This window comes from Artemia franciscana, chromosome 12, assembly GCF_032884065.1.
Source record: "Artemia franciscana chromosome 12, ASM3288406v1, whole genome shotgun sequence".
In the NCBI taxonomy this organism is placed as follows: domain Eukaryota; kingdom Metazoa; phylum Arthropoda; class Branchiopoda; order Anostraca; family Artemiidae; genus Artemia; species Artemia franciscana.
The window spans coordinates 41,204,047-41,220,850 of NC_088874.1; the positions used below are offsets into that span (position 1 = coordinate 41,204,047).

A 16,804-nucleotide genomic window follows, 5' to 3' on the forward strand; every position below is an offset into this window, starting at 1 on the left:
ACTAACTATTCTAATTTATTTTTTATGATTTAGTTATTGTTATTCAATGACAAAGAGCGTTGATATACTTTGTTAAGTTTTCTTTACAATACATCATGCATTTGATGCAGATATTGTTCAAATTATTTTCCTTTCTTGATATGTCGAATTTTTATAAGCAAACTTGAATATAGTTAAACTGGGAAAAACAATAATAAAAGCTCATTTGCTAATTGTCTTTCCCTTAGTGAGGCTTAGGAACAGGGTAGGGTTACAGTTGGTATGATAGGTATTAGAGAAGGGAAATGGATAATCACAATTGTAATTTTAACAATAAATTTTCTCATAAAATGTATATGCAAATACGTCATCAAATCGGTGCTATATTATTTGGATCAAATATTCTTTGCTGCATAATACACAGCTGTTGAGCCGATTTAGCCCAGCTGTTTAGCCCACCAGGCTTGCAATCCTATGCTCTTCGGGATGCAGGCTGAAATCGTTGTGTTGCCAAGACCCAGGTCCTGACCTGGGGTGGGAATCCTTCGTGCATCTCTACAAGCTCAACCACTAGCGGTGTGGAGGTGATAGGCATTTGAGACATGTGCCTCCTTCCGCTCGAGTCCACTTAGGACGAAGGGCAAAGGGATTCGGGATGCCATCTACTCGAGTCCACTCCAACACAAATTACAAAATACAGTTTCAAATAGAACACTCAATTACCTCATAATTCAATAAATTGTCTGGCGTACTAGTTTTCACTTAAGTTTTCACTTACTTTTCACTTAGTTTTACTAAGTTTTACTAAGTTTTCACTTAGGGTATATATTGTCGCAGCTGGCCCTCTCAAGAAGCCTACCTAACATACCCAAGGGTATTAACCCATCAGCTTACAGCTAGATTCGTGTTTTGCTGAAAGTTTTGATTTTTGAAATTCTTGTTTAGCAGGAAAAATCTTTAATTTTGGCATAATCTTCTGGCAATACTAAAATTACACATAATTCTGCATTTATATACTTTTTAACATTCAATGCTCTGGAAGTTTAGAACCCAAAACTTCCTCTCAAATTAAATGTTTAACACTATATTTCCATAATTAAAATCTAAAATTACATAAAAAAAAATAGCTTACATCGTTACATTCAACACAATAAGCCCACTAATAGGTGATGGAGAAAGTAGTTCAGCCTACATATATATTTAATAACGAGTTGCAATAAAACTAAAACCAATAATAAAAGATGCAAGGCTTGGACTATAATTTATCAAACATATAGACGCATCAAATCATGAATGATATCTAAAACAAGCAGAAATTACAATAAATAACCGAGTCAAACTCAAAACAAGCAGAAACTAAAAAGATTAAGGCTGATACATATTTTACTATTAAAAAGAACTAACCTCCGTTGATTTTTGAATTAAAATGGAATAGTTTTGGGCATCATGTCATGGCTAATGGTAGAAAAAGCCAAGACAGATTGTCCAATTGAGTGAGAAGCAAACCTGGCATTAATTCTCCCCCTTGTTAGGATTGTATAAAAAGGGGGTTAGTTCATTTGTTAGTTCAATAATTTTGATTTATAGTCGAATGGGCCCCTTCCAAAATTTTTATGACAGCTCCTTCTATAGAAAATACCTTGATTAAAAGAAATAAATATGTTGTACCCACTTCTTTCTTTTCTTCTTTCTTTGCGCTATTTTGCTGTCTATGAAAGCTGTTGTTTGCATGTATTCTGAGCTTGAAGGAACAATCGTTAAAATTCGCTAAAAATAAATTGAAACATGTGGAAAAATCTAAGCACTAAATTTATAACTAGATACCCCTAGCCAACCTGAATCTAAGCCTTGTTAAACCGTTTCTGTTATCCTGAAAGGTTGCATGTGATATTTTCAAACTTCTGGAATAATGAAAAAACTGTTTACTGAGCTATACTCGGTGGCAGTTCTGACTTCTCTTGCATCCAGGGAAAAATTTTGATTATCCCCCCTCCCCCTGTCTCTCACAAAATTTTCACGCCAAACTGAAATAATCATTTATTAACAAAATTGTGTAATTTCTTAATTAATTAATAATTATTTTTTGGCTGTTTTTAGTTTATTATTTAAATTACTCAATTAATACTAACTAAATTCATTTAATTTTGTTATTTAATTATTATTATTCCACTATTTTTAATTTATTTTATTAACTAACTAATAATTTATAAATTATTTTATTCTATTAACTTTGCCTCATACTTAATTTTATTACAGAGACCAGAAAAATTCCACAACGATTTTAAGTGTTATATTATTTATTCAAGAATTTGTGGCCCTAATTTTTCTGAACCCAGGATATTTTTACCCCTCTACCCCTCCCCCCTAAGATTGCCTCCGGCCATATTCAAAAAGAGCAGGACATTTTATTTTCAATCACACTTCGATCCTCCGAATCAACGTTTATCTGCTGATCCTCTCTTTGAAAAATGGTTTTTGGTCTTTACACCAGATACGTGAATGTGTCAGATATGACCCTTAGGCATATCACTGATAACACTTAAATCGTATCAGGCTAGGCCATTTGGCTAGTGGTACATATTAAAATACTGAAAACAATTAATTTGAAGGTACGCTAACGTTTGCTTGCTTGTGGCACTTCATCAGGTTTATTGTATTTTTTGTGAAACTAATATTTGTAACTTTTATCACACCACAGGTTTTTCTTCCTAAGTGGTTTTCTTCCTTTTTCACCATAGGCACCTCTAAGTTTTTATTTCTATCTAACTACCAGTACTTAGTTCGTATCCACACATTGCTCCCTTTTTCCCTAAATATTGGAAAAGGAAAAATCATGTAGACTTAGAAACAACAGAAACTATCTCAGAGGTGAACCCAACTTGAGGGGGGGGGGATAAATTTGAACCCAACTTCCAAGCCAAATTTTTGTCGTTGACAGCCAAAATGTGAGAATCTGTATATAGTGTTGCATTTATCCAGACTTTACTGTTCACTGTTTTTACTGTTCTGTTACTTTTTTAGTTTTACTTTTAATTTTAGTTTTAAAATACTAATATTTAAAATACTGCTACTTTTAATTTTACTGTTACTGTTTACTGTTCACTTTTCACTAACTGAAAGACATTACTCCACCAAAATTTTTGAAATAAACTCACAAAAGTGAAATTTTGAAATAAAAATTCCTTCCATCAAATCTTAAATGAGGCTTCTTCTTTAAGTATATATGCCTTGAAGATAGAAGACGATAAAGAACTCAAAACCTCACTTTTTAAAGCATGGCCCCCCTCAGTATTTTGGTGTTTAAACTTATAATCACTGACTAGTGTTTCAATCATTTGGTTGATTTTAAGCTCAAAATTAGCATTAAATTATTTGTTTCGTATGATGTAGGTTTACTATTCAAAATTTAAAAATTGACGATTAAAAATTTGATCAGATTGGGTCTTTTATATGAAATTTTAAGGCAGTAAAAACAGTAAATGCGATTTTAGTTACGACATTTTTGTGTTTGTATCTGATTGGTTTCCGCATAAAACTCAAGTGGATTGATGCTGCGGTGAGTTGTTAGTAGTAGTAGGTTTGGTAGTAGTAGTAGTGGTAGTAGTAGTAGTAGTAGTAGCAGTAGTAATAGTAGTAACAGTAGCAGTAGTAGTAGTAGTAACAGTAGTAGTAGTAGCAGTGGTAGTAGTAGTAGTGGTAGTAGTAGTAGTGGTAGTAGTAGTAAAATACGCGAAAAGTCAGATCCAAACTGATCCGTTTTACTGTTTGATATTTTAGACCAGTTTGTCACAATAAATTTTTTTTATAATTCCTTTGATTCAACACCAATGTATCTTAGATGCAAACCAATACGAAAATAATTTCCAGAAACAGGCAGTAGGCTATAAAAACTGTTTATTGTCAGTCAAGTTTATTTATCAAGTTATTTGATTAATAAGCTTTCTATTTTTCAAGATCCTAAAGTTTTAATTAATTTGGATCAATAAATCTAATCTATTTTTCTATATCTCTACTCTCCTGTAAAATTCAAGTCCTGTAGCATAACGCATTTGAATTACCCTCACGTAACTGTTAAAATACAATATCAATTCACTGGGAAATTTTAAACGGCATTTCTAGTAAACTAGTTCACCGATCATTCTATTCAATTCAGTACGTAATTTAAAATGGGATATTTTCAGTATTTCGTCTCTCCAGCAAAATTCACGTCGTATAACATAACACCATTTCAATTATCACAGCCGAACTACTAAAATATGCATTTCAGTTTCACCGAGGCATTGAAAAGGAAGCTTCTTTTGTTGTACCAATTTCAATGTCTAGTTCAAGGTGAACTATGTTTCAACATCCTTTCTCTTCCACAAAATTCACGTCATGTAACAAAACACCTTTTGAACAACCACATCTGAGCTATTGAAAATATTACATCATTTAGTTTAAGATAACATTTCTTTTTAACCCAGTTCAGCAAGCATTGTATTCAATTCCGTGTCTAGTTCAAGGTAGGTTTCTCTTTCTTTCCTAAGCTCTTCTTGTACTTTTTCAGCACTTTGCTTAAGTATCAAATTCCCTTTCCTAAGCGTTGCCAGCTTTTCTTCGTGTCTCTTCGATCTTGTTTGATGTTTCTCAAATCTTCTATCATATGGCAAATTTAAATCGTCTATTTCGCTGTCATCATCGTTAATTATAAGCTCGTCTTCTTCTTCGGATGAGGATTCTTCTTCAGTTTCAGTTTCCTCTTCTTCCTCTTCATCTTCTGCTTCTTCTGTAAACATAGACTTCGTCAATATTATTTCATAAAGGAATTATGCTAGGCTCTAGTTAATGTTATATGAATTTTAACAGAGAGTTTGAAGATCAAAGGCAATTCTAGGCTTAATTAGTCAAGTTCTGTGCAAGAATTTTGTTGAGACCCTGGAAAGCCATGCTTCAATTAAGAATAAATCCTACTAATCAAAACAAACCTGCAGTAAAAACAACGAAGATAGTTTTCTTAGTCCCAAGGATGATCCTATCGAGCCAAAGGTACTAGAAAACCGTGAGAAGGCTCATTAGAACTCAAATTAAAAACTGAATGTGCCTTTTTTAAGCAGTAGAAAAAGATGTTGCGAAGTGGCGTTTCCGCAATTTCGTGGCCCAAAACAACACTTTGGTCACAAGGATACCGAAAAACATTGCGTGAAAATTCTAAGAGAACCAGTCAACAAGTTACAGTAAAACTATTTACAAGGCTTTCTAGTTTCAGAGGCAGTAGTAAAACACGTTGGTGCATTTGTTCTTAAAAATACATATAGCCTGCGCAAAATAAATAGTTAATACAGATATTTCAAACAGTTTATGGTAACGAACTGTAGTAAGGAGCAACCTGGCTCAATAGTAACCAAAACTCTAAAAAAAACGGATACCAATAGTTGTATCACAAGAACCGCGTTTTAATGCTGATTTTAAATATATAGGTTTCATCAAGTTTAGTTTTACCCATCAAAAGTTACGATTCTAAGAAAATTTGCCTTATTTTAGAAAATAGGGGGAAACACCCCCTAAAAGGCATCGAATATTAACGAAAATCACACCATCAGATTGATCATATCAGAGAACCCTATTGTAGAAGTTTCAAGCTCTTATCTACAAAAATGTGGAATTTTGTATTTTTTGCCAGAAGGCAGATCACGGATGCGTGTTTATTTGTTGTTTTTTTTGTGTGTTTTTCCCCTGGGATCATCGTATCGAGCCAGTGGTTCTAGAATGTTGTGAGAGGGCTCATTCTGATGGAAATTAAAAGTTCTAGTGCCCTTGTTAGAGCACTTTTTACGTGAAAATTCTAAGAGAGCCAGTCGACAAGCTATAGTAAAACTACTTACTAGGCTTTCTAGTTTCAGAGGCAGTAATAAAACGCGGTGATGCATTTGTTCTTAAAAATACATTTGGTCTGCACAAAATAAACCTTTAATACAGACATTTACTATAAGGCTTCAGTCAGAAACCATTAATCATTTGAAACTGAAATTCAAGAAAGGTAACTATTTTCCAGGAAATTATTACGTTACTTGTTTTCAGGATGAAAGTCTGAGAGAATCTTTCTAAGAATAGTTAAATGCTAAACTGGAAAGTTTAGAATTTGACTATGTAGAAAATCGACGAAATAATTTTAGGAAAGTAATCTGTCAGTAATTCAGCTAGAAATACTGTTGAAAAGGCCTTATGTTTAATAGAGAGGAGGAGGAGCTTTCCCAAGAAATATTTAAGTGATACATCGTATGAAAATAAGAGAAGTGTAAAAAAAAACTGAAAAAGGTGTTAAAGTATGAACTAAAGAGGTGTGAGGTGTACTGAAAATGTTAAAAATGGAATCGCCAAGGCCCAGAGTGTTTTTTCACAATTTAAAAAGACTTGCAAGAATAGAAAAATAAGTCTGTGAACACAAATTAGAATGTTTAAAGCTACAGTGACGACAGTGGTTAATTATGGTTCTAAATCGTGGATGCTCCGAGAACCGGAGGAAGTTTCGCTAGATGTTTTCCAGGGAAATTGCCAAGGGATTTTTTTAGTTACTTGACTGACTGACCATAGCTCATACAGTATATATATATATATATATATATATATATATATATATATATATATATATATATATATATATATATATATATATATATATATATATATATATACTAGCTGTTGGGGTGGCGCTTCACGCCACCCCAACACCTAGTTGTTGGGGCACTTTGCGCCCCCCCAGGACCCCCCCCCGCACGTAAGTCGTTACGCGCCATATTAGTTACGCGCCATTGTAGTTGTGTCCCTGTGTCCCACCTGTGAATAGATACATATATATATATATATATATATATATATATATATATATATATATATATATATATATATATATATATATATATATATATATATATATATATATATATATATATATATATATATATATATATATATATATATATATGCATGTAAATAGATTGTAATATGCATGTAAATAGTTACGTGCCATTGTAGTTGTGTCCCTGTGTCCCACCTGTGAATAGAGATAGATATGATATGTTTTTAACTACGTAAAACATGCGAATATACAACATTCTTCGCTGTCCCATTGTCTGTGCATATAAATAGATTGTCAGGTTTACTGACTCTTGAACATGCAACATATAATTGTCCATGGGAAAAACAATCCGTATTCAGATCTATACTTCATTATTCTAATGATGTGTCCCTGTGTCCCGGTCGTCATTTATATTCCCTGTGCCCCGGTCATCATTTGTGTCCCGGTGTCCCAGTTTGTAATTTCTCTTTGAGTGTCCCGGTCGTCATTTGTGTCCCGGTGTCCCGGTCTGTAATTTCTATTCGAACAATCCCTGTGTCCCGGTCGTCATTTATATATCCCGCCTGTGCGCCCCCCGGCGTGCCCGTTGTAGTTGTGTCCCTGTGTCCCGGTCGTCATTTATATTCCCTGTGTCCCGGTCGTGATTTGTGTCCGGGTGTCCCAGTCTGTAATTTCTCTTTGAGGTTCCCGGCCGTCATTTATATTCCCTCTGTCTCGGTCGTCATTTGTTTCCCGGTCTGTAATTTCTCTTTGAGTGTTTTTTCTTTTTAGTTTTTTTTTAGTTTTTTACCTTTTTTCTTTTTTCAGTTTTCTTTTTCTTCTTTATTTTTCAGTATCACTATGAAGTACATATCGCCGAACCTTTGTTTTTTTTTTAACTTAAATCTGGTAGGCATTGATGACCTTATCCAAGTCAAAATCCCAAACCCAATCATCATCGCTATCATTTTCAGTTTTGATATGTTTTGACTCTCGCTGTCCAGGTGGATTTTCATCTAACTGCGCGGTTTTGCGTTCTTTAGCCACAAGCCTGTTTTCTTGCTCTTCTTGTGATTATTCGGCATGCTTTCTTTTCTTACGTTCTCTATCAGCAGCAAGTTTTTTGGCATAGACTCTTTGAGCAGCTTCCTCGGCTTTTGCCATTGTTACAATTAACAATTTACAATTAAATTGTTAATTGTAACAATTAGTCATTTAGTCATTTTACAATTAAACATTTTTCCGTGAACGAATGTCTTAAATACCTTTAATGACGTCATCGTCATAACAAACATGACGACAACTAACTTCATGACGTCAGTCGACACACAAACATGACGTCACTCGACACACACACACACAGACAACTTATTTATATATATATATATATATATATATATATATATATATATATATATATATATATATATATATATATATATATATATATCGGCATGCACAGACAAATTTGAGCCTTTTCTTGATGTCATTACGTACAAATGGACCTTAAATTAGAAGTAGTGCCTTTTTAATATTACCTTTTTCTTATTGGACCTACAACTTTTGCCTCGGCTTCTCTACTGTCACTATGAAGGACACTTGGCCGAACCTTTGTTTCTTTTATTTATCCCGGTGGTAGGACGAAAACTTTTTCTTTTGCCTCGGCTTGTCTTTTGTCATTATGAAAGGCATATCGCCGAATTTTTGTGTCGTTTAATTGTTCAGGTGATGGAAAAAAAGTTTTTCCTTTTGCCTCAGCTTGTCTTTTGTTATTATTAAGGACATTTTGCCGAACCTTTGTTTCTTTATTTGTTCAGGTGATGGGACAGAAAATTATTTTTCTTCCAACGATATATCTAGTCTAGGTTTTTGATTTTCAAAGGCAGGGTAGGCATTGATGACCTTATTCATGTTAAAATCACAAACCCATTCATCATCGCTATCATCTTCAATTTTGACACGTTTTGATTCTCGCTGTCTTGGTTGATTTCCATTGACTCGTTCACATGTTTGGTATCGCAAGTTTTCTGGCCCCGTGTGTATTTGCTTTTCATTTTTATTTTTGACTTGTTCTCATGCTCGGTGTCACATGTCTTTAAACCGCGTGTGTCTGCTCTTCATGTTTATTTTTGACGCCCCGCCACTGTTCTTCTGTGTATGCGTGTGTATTTGCTTCTGTTTTATGCTTTAAAACATATAACCTTTGTTTTAGCTACCTATATTAGTGTTTCTGCAATTGATGGTCCAGGTTTTCGATTTTCACATCTTATCACGTTTGATAGTTAAGGTACTGGTTGCAAAGAATCAGCATTTATTGTAACTGCAAGCGCAAATTTTTGGTGTTTGGGCCTTCCACAGACATTATGTTAGATAAGTAATTGATGGTTTCAAAGCTCAACAATCTTATTTATTCTATGCATGGCATCATATAAGAAAATGCTTATATAAGGTCATAAGAAATTTTTATATGATGTACTAACATAGTACATGACATAATTTGCTAAATCCATAATTAAGGCTCTTAACAAATTTTCTCAGACTTGTGACCTATCTAGTTTGTTTTTTTATGCGAGAATATCCCAAGATGCCAATTTTCCCGGAAAAATATGAAGCCATTTTTTTGAACAGTTTGTGGTAACAAACTGTAAGTAAAGACCGACTCGACTCAATAGTAATCAAAATTTTAATAATGGAATTTTCATGTCAATAGATACTTCAAAAAAATCAGCTAATTATGTTGATTCCAAATACATAAAATTCATCGAGCTTCACCCATCAAAAGTTAATAGCCTAAGAAAATTTGTCTGATTTTTGAAATAGGAGAGAAATACCCCTTAAAAGTAAACGAAGCTTAATGAAAATCACACCATCAGAATCAGCGTACCAGAGAACCATTTTATAGAAGTTTCAAGCTCCTATCTGCGAAAATGTGGAATTTTGCTCTTTTTTGCCGGAAGATAAATCAAGGATGCGATTTTTTTTCAGGGGTGCGTGTATCGAAATAATAGTCCTAAAAGATCAGGAGAGGGTGCATTTGAATGAAAATTAGAAGTTCTAGTGACCTTTTTAAGCGACCAAAGAGATTGCAGGGTGACTGTCCTCCCACGGCAATTTTTTCCCAAAATTATGTGATCAAAATTTTGAGATAGCTATTTTGTTCAGTATAGTTGAAAGGTTAAATAACTATGTCTTCAAGTGTAAAATGACCCCTTCCCCAAATTCCTTGGGGAGAGGTCGGTAAGTTATGAAATTTGCCCATTGTTTACGTATATAATTTTTTACTGGGAAATATACAAGCATTTTTTGGGGGGAGGACTCTGCTTCAGGTGGATTTTTATAGGGAGAATCTTCCTTGGGAAGGGAAATTTCTGGGGGCTAAATGTTCCAGGGGAATGTTACTTTGGAGGGATTTGACAGAATTATTATACGAAATTCTGTATAATTGTCTTACATTCTCTTTGTCGACCTTTTTATGTGGAAATGTTCTGGGGGGATTATCCAGGGGATTTTTTCCACGTGTTTTGATTTCTGGGAAATAGTTTCCACGGTAGGAGGCATTTCTGGAGTGATTTAAAAACCGATTAGAGATTAAAGTCTTATTCAAATGAAAGAATGCTTGGGAAAAATTTTCAGGATGAATTGTCTGCAAGCAATTTTACAGGGAGTTGGTATTCTCAGCGAGGATGGAACTGCCTGGATGGAATTTGATGGGGAAGGGTGCACTTTACTACTGCTACTACTACTACTAACAAATCATTGCAGCACCAAGCCGCCTGAGGCCAACACAGCTACGCACACTCCTCCCCCAACCTAATCTATTCAAGGCCTCCCTCTTTACACCCTCCCAGGAAGCTCCCATTTCCTTTAAACTTTATTTATGCCATCCTCCCAACCCAGACGAGGACGAACAACCTTCCATGTAGCCCCAGACTTTTGGCCAAAAAGGACAATCTTCGGCAATCTGTCATTCTTCATCCGGAGAACGTGGCCTAGCCATCTCGACCTTACTTTCATTATAGTCCTAGAAAGCGGGATTGAACCACTTTTTTCGTACAACCTACTGTTTGAAATACGGTCAGTCAGCCGGGTACCTAGACCAATCCGTAGGCAATTTCTCTGGAAAATATCAAGTAAATTTTCGTCCGCTTTTCGAAGCAACTATGCTTCAGAGCCATATTTGACCACTGTTCTCACTGTAGCCTCCAATATTCTAATCTTGGTTTCCAGACTTATCTTCCTATTCTTCCAAACTTTTTTTAACTGTGAAAAAACGCCCTGAGTCTTAGCTATTCTACTTTTAACATCTTCACTGCTCTCTCCTTCTTTACTAATAATACTACCAAGGTAAGTGAACCTGCCCACCTGATCAATCTTTTCGTTAAACGTTGCACTTTACGTTGGATGAAATTTCCACGGAGGAGTTCCCTGTAAGGTGGGGGTATATTTCGTAGAGGGTGAGCAAGATTTACCAGCATTAAAAAAACGAACAGAAATTATCCCATATATGAAGGGTTATACCCCTCTCAAAATCTTTCTCATTACGCTAAATTTTGACTGTTTGTCCCAATTTTGTAAGAACGTCTACTGAAACATTTGGGCCTTTTAATTAGAATAGGAAGTTTTTTTTTACTGCTAACAGCTTTAGCGTAAAAAGAAAGATATTGGGGAGGGGGTAACCCTTCATATGCGGAATAAATCTGCCAAGATTAATATGCAAATTTTCTTTTAATTTTTCATGTACAGTGCGCCAACCTGTATTATTTGAAAAACATTCAAAAATTAAATTTAAAAAACAAGTTTTTTAACTAAAATTAAGGAGTGACATTAAAGCTTAAAACGAACAGGAATTATTCCGTATATGAAAAGGGTTCTACCCTCCTCAACGACTCGCTCTTTACGCTAAAGTTTTTATTGTTTTAAATAGCAGAGTTGTGACAAAGAGTCAAACTTTTGCGCAAAGAGTGAGGCGTTGAGGAGGGAAGAGCCCCTTTCATGTTAGGAATAATTTTTGTTTCCTTTAAGTTTTAATGTCGCTCCTTACTTTCAGTTAAAGAAACTTTGTTTTATGGAATATATATACAGGAAGAAGTGTGCAGTAGGAAGAACGCAGACATCTTAAGGAGGAAAAGATGTCAATGGTAACACATCTTGGTAACAATGGTAACAATGGTAATAATTGGTAACAATGGTAACACATCTTGAAAAGCCCATGTACTTAATGAGAAATAAACATTTTTTACGAAGCATTGCTGTACGAAAGTAAAATTTGATTTAAGCAACGAGGTTGTATATGGCAGTAGTCCTCATTGCGTTTAAAATAACCTTATGTATACCTTTAAAAACAAACAAAAGTTAAATGAAAAACCATTTTTTTTCAAATGAAATTAAAGAGTAATATTTAAACGAACGCAGATTATTCATTCGTAAATCATTCGTCATTCCTCATTCGTACTCGTGAATAATTGTTAATAAACCATTTGTGAATAATTTAATTTTGTAGGTGTTCTAATTTATTTTTTTTACCTCCGCTGTTATTTTGTAATTGACAAGAATATCAAGGCAAAATAAAGTGAAGTTGAATTCAAATTTGAATTCCTTATATGAAGGGGACTGCTCACTCTTAAAACCGCACTCTTTACAATGGAAAAGTTGGAGTCTTTGTCCCATTTCCTCATTAATTGCTCTTCAAGCACAAAGGCCGTTGTATTAGAATAAGAGACATTTTTTGGCACTATAAAACCTTAGCATAAAGAGCGTTGGGTTGCCACTCTACTCATATTCAAAATAATTTATGTTTGCATTAAGTTTTAATGCCGCACTTTGTTTTCAGCTGCAAAACTTGTTATTTTTTTTTTACTTAATCCGTCCTTAAATCGATGTTTAAACAAATGATAATTTGCATTATATATGTCCTTTGCCTCAGAGCTTTGTGGTTTGAGTTGTCCTCGGGGGCACATTTATTGGACTTTTTCACAATTTTGAGCGAATGACTGTCTCAAAATTTCATCCAGTGTGTTTGGGGCTATGGGTGTCTTGCGTAGCAAAAAAATCAAAAAGGGGAACCGTCACCTTTCAATCACTTTTGGCTGCGAAAAATATGCTAGAACTTTCAATTCCAATCAAACAAGCCCGGTACGAATTTCATACAACCGCTCCTTCTAGACGAAGTTGCCGGAGAAAAAACAAGAATAGATATTAGGCCTATGTTAAAGGCTCATGACTCTTTCCTTAGGCAGGGCTTCAGTTTTTATTAATTATCATTTTCGATTATTTTGCATCAATTTTTGTTAATTATCGTTTTGGTTGCAAAATCTTAATAATATTTCATACATTTGTTTTTTTAATATTTGTGTGCAATGTGCAATCTACGTTTCACTATTTCATTTTTGTTGTTTTTGTTTATAATGTGTTTTTATTGTTTGTGTTCGTTCATTTTTTACATTTCTTATAACGTTTTTTCAAACTTTCTTTGAATTCTCACTGTGATTGCAATATCACGACGATTTTCTACGTTAATTAATTTTTCTAAAATTTTTTGGCAATGAGTGTTACTTTCCTTTTTCGACAAAATTCAAAAGGTTTATTATTTATTACGTTGTTCTAAAACATACATACCCACCTCCTTGACAATACAGACTACTCTATGATTACTTGATATGTGGCTTACCTAATATACTATTCTTTTTATTATTCCATTTTTTATTTTACTATCTCTTTTTTGGCATGAATATGTTACAACTGTGTCTGTCTGTTATGTCTTTTTTTTTATACGTTTATCATAATGTTATTTTTTTGCGAGTTTTCATTTAGACTGCTCAATCATTATAATTTTTGACATAAATTGATTCTTCTAAGCACTCTTTGCAATCCTTTTGCCAAAGCCTTAATTTAACTTAACAAAAACTTAACAAACTTAACAAAATATATCAATGCTCTTTGTCATTGAATAACAATAATTAAATAATAAAAATTAACCTTTTTTCTTTTTACCTGGAGACCCGTATAACATAAACTGGAGACCCATATCAAAAGATAATGAAGAAAACGCACATAAACAGCTCTATAATTTCCTTCAGATGAATAGGCTTTTGAGTCAGACACAGTTTCAGTGGTTCAAAGTGTTAATTGTGCATTAAACTCAGGTAACGTACCTATGTCTATTTTCATTGACATTAGAAAAGCTGCTGACATGGTTTACTACCAAGTATTGCTTCATTGAATGAGAAGTCTTTGAATAAATGGAGTTTACCCAAGATGGTTTGACAGCTATCTTTACGATAGGTCCCTTAAAGTCGTTTTAAATAATGTAGTCTGATCGTCTTTTCTTGTGAATTGTGGTGTACCTCAGGGCTCTGTGCTGGGCCCTTTACTTCATCTAGTTTACGTGGACATGATGCGCTTTTATCTACAGGATGTATGTATTGCTTTTTTTGTGTATGACACTGCGCTAACAGTATTTATAATAACAAAAGCTAACGATGCTCTCAAAAGATTGGAAGTATTTACAAGTTTAAGTTTGCTGTCCGTATATGTAAGGAAAACGTCTGTAGAGTGGTGATTCTTTTGATGTAAGCAGTAAAGTCCTATTTAGGACTTTAGGACATTAGGTGCAAAGCCTGTTTTACAAGTTAAATCACTGCGGCACTTCGACTTCCATATTGATTCTAATCTTTCGTGGAAGCATCATCGCGACATTATTTCCGCCAAGCTTGTACGGGGAGTTGGCATTCTCAGAAGACTGAAGTATATTCTGCCGGAACGTGGTCTTCGCACGATATATTTTGCAATAATCTAGTCGTATATATCATACGGATGTTTAGTTTGGAGCAGCCATTTTTAAGTTAATTACAAGTGTTTGCAGATTCTACAAAATAAAGCAGCAAGAATAATTGGGATGTACGTAAAAATTGATAAAGACACCAGCACATGCTTTAAGTCTCTAAGGCTACTCAATGTTGGACAGATAAAGGACTATCAATCGACGATGTTTGTGTTTAATTATGTGTGTAATCTAGCCCGGAAACTTTTAATGAGTTTCACCGTTTTAGAAGTTCTCTTCATGAGCATGATACAAGAAGATATGATAACTTGGTTTTGGATATTGAAAACAGTGTAAGATCTGGTTTTACTTTGGAGTGTCTTGTCCCTTCTGTATGGAATACACTTTATGTGGGTGTTGAGTGGCTGAGCACCTCTCACAGTTTAAAAAAAAGATTAAAAGAGTATTTGTTGGGGAATGAGTTTTTTTCTTGGGGGGATCAGAGTGGTTGATAGGGCTGGAGGGAGGAGCGGTTAGAAGGGGTTGAAATGCATTGAGTCGTATTTGGAGGAGGGTTGTTACCCTGAGGGTGTTTGAGAGAAGGTGACTGTCTTTTTTCTTTTTTATTGTAATTCTAATTAGTGTAGGATTCTTCTAGGAACATTTATGTATTTTTTTATTATTATTATTCTTCAGGTAGGACGCCTTTAGGAATGCTTATGCAGTTAATTGCTACGCATTAGAAAAATTTAAATTTTTACCTAAAGTAGTGATTTATATGTGTAATAGTTTTTTATTATGTAAATAAAAGTCAAAACAAAAATAAAAAAAGTCAAAAGTCTGTATTTATGTATTTGATTCTTTTTTCATCTTTTTATTCTCTCTCATATTATCGTTTCTCAATCTTCGTTACTTCTCATTATCATTATTAAATAGTTGCAGTTCTCTGCATATTTAATTTTTTCACAAGAATTCTTGGCAATAATCAGTATTTTCTCATTCCAACACATTAATATCTTTTGTAATTTATGTTAAGTGACGGTATATATCAGCATGACGTCAAATACTATCATGGCATTACTTACCAATTTCTTGACAATGTAGACTAATATACCATAAGAAACCGGCCACTTACTATTTCTATGTTTTCACATTTATTTTATCACTTTTGTGGCAAAACAAATTTACTGTAGTTTTTGGATCGCTTGTTTGCGTTTGCTTTTTATTCTTTTCGATTATTATTAATATTCCTTATTATTACTATCAAATCGTCCTCATTATTTGGATCAACTTGTTTTTGTTGCACATAGCACTTTTTTTACAGTGTGGAACTGACCACTTAGCCTACTCCCTCCCAGCTATTCCATTTGATTTTACCCTTCGTAAAAATACTTTTATTGCAGTTTTCTTTTTTCTTTTCATTTTATAAGATTGTTTTCCATTTATCATTAATCTTCATTATGAATGCAAAATCATTATAATTATCTAAATTATTTGATTTTTCTATATGTTTGTTGGCAATAAGCACACTTTCCTCTTCCAACAAAATTCATAACAGTTGTTATTTTTCCAGTCTTCTCAAGGTCTTGGAACTATCCCAAAGCTTTTATTTCGTACTGGCATCCTCCACTTTGGAAAGATTACGTTTTAAGTGAAAAATAATTAATTTGTCTTTAAGACCAACAAATGACAATCAACCAAGTCAAAACAAGGGCGATACAAGTTCATCAAACAGTTCGTGGTAAAGAACTGTAGTAAGGAGCGACCCGGCTCAATAGTAAACAAAACTCTAAAAAACGGAATTTTGATACCAATAGTTACATCAAAAGAATCGCATTTTACCGCTGATTTTAAATATATAAGTTTCATCAAGTTTAGTCTTACCCATCAAAAGTTACGAGCCTGAGAAAATCTGCCCTATTCTAGAAAATAGGGTGAAACACCCCCTAAAAGCCATTGAATCTTAATAAAAATCACACCATCAAATTCAGCGTATCAGAGAACCCTATTGTACAAGTTCCAAGATCCTATCTACAAAAATGTGGAATTTTGTATTTTTTGCCAGAAGACAAATCACGGATACGTGTTTATTTGTTTGTTTGTTTTTTTTTTCCCAGGGGTGATCATATCGACCCAGTGGTCCTAGAATTTTGCGAGAGGGCTCATTCGAACGGAAATGAAAAGTCTAGTGCCCTTTTTAAGTGACCAAAAAAATCAGAGGGCACCTAGGCCCCCTCCCACGCTCATTTTTT

General features: G+C 34.1%; 1 protein-coding gene across 6 annotated transcripts in view; it reads right to left on the reverse strand.

Annotated features, from left to right (window-relative positions):
- Positions 1-1,047: 1,047 nt before the first annotated feature.
- Positions 1,048-16,804, reverse strand: part of LOC136034136 (troponin T, skeletal muscle-like) — an 82,169-nt gene continuing 66,412 nt past the window's right edge. For 5 of the 6 annotated variants that reach the window (XM_065715308.1, XM_065715306.1, XM_065715307.1 and 2 more), the window contains one exon: positions 1,048-4,744. In XM_065715308.1, coding sequence (XP_065571380.1) covers positions 4,434-4,744 — 311 coding nt within the window. In that variant the 3' untranslated portion in view covers positions 1,048-4,433. The remainder of the gene's footprint in view (positions 4,745-16,804) is intronic. The other variant, XR_010619120.1, reaches the window with a different exon arrangement.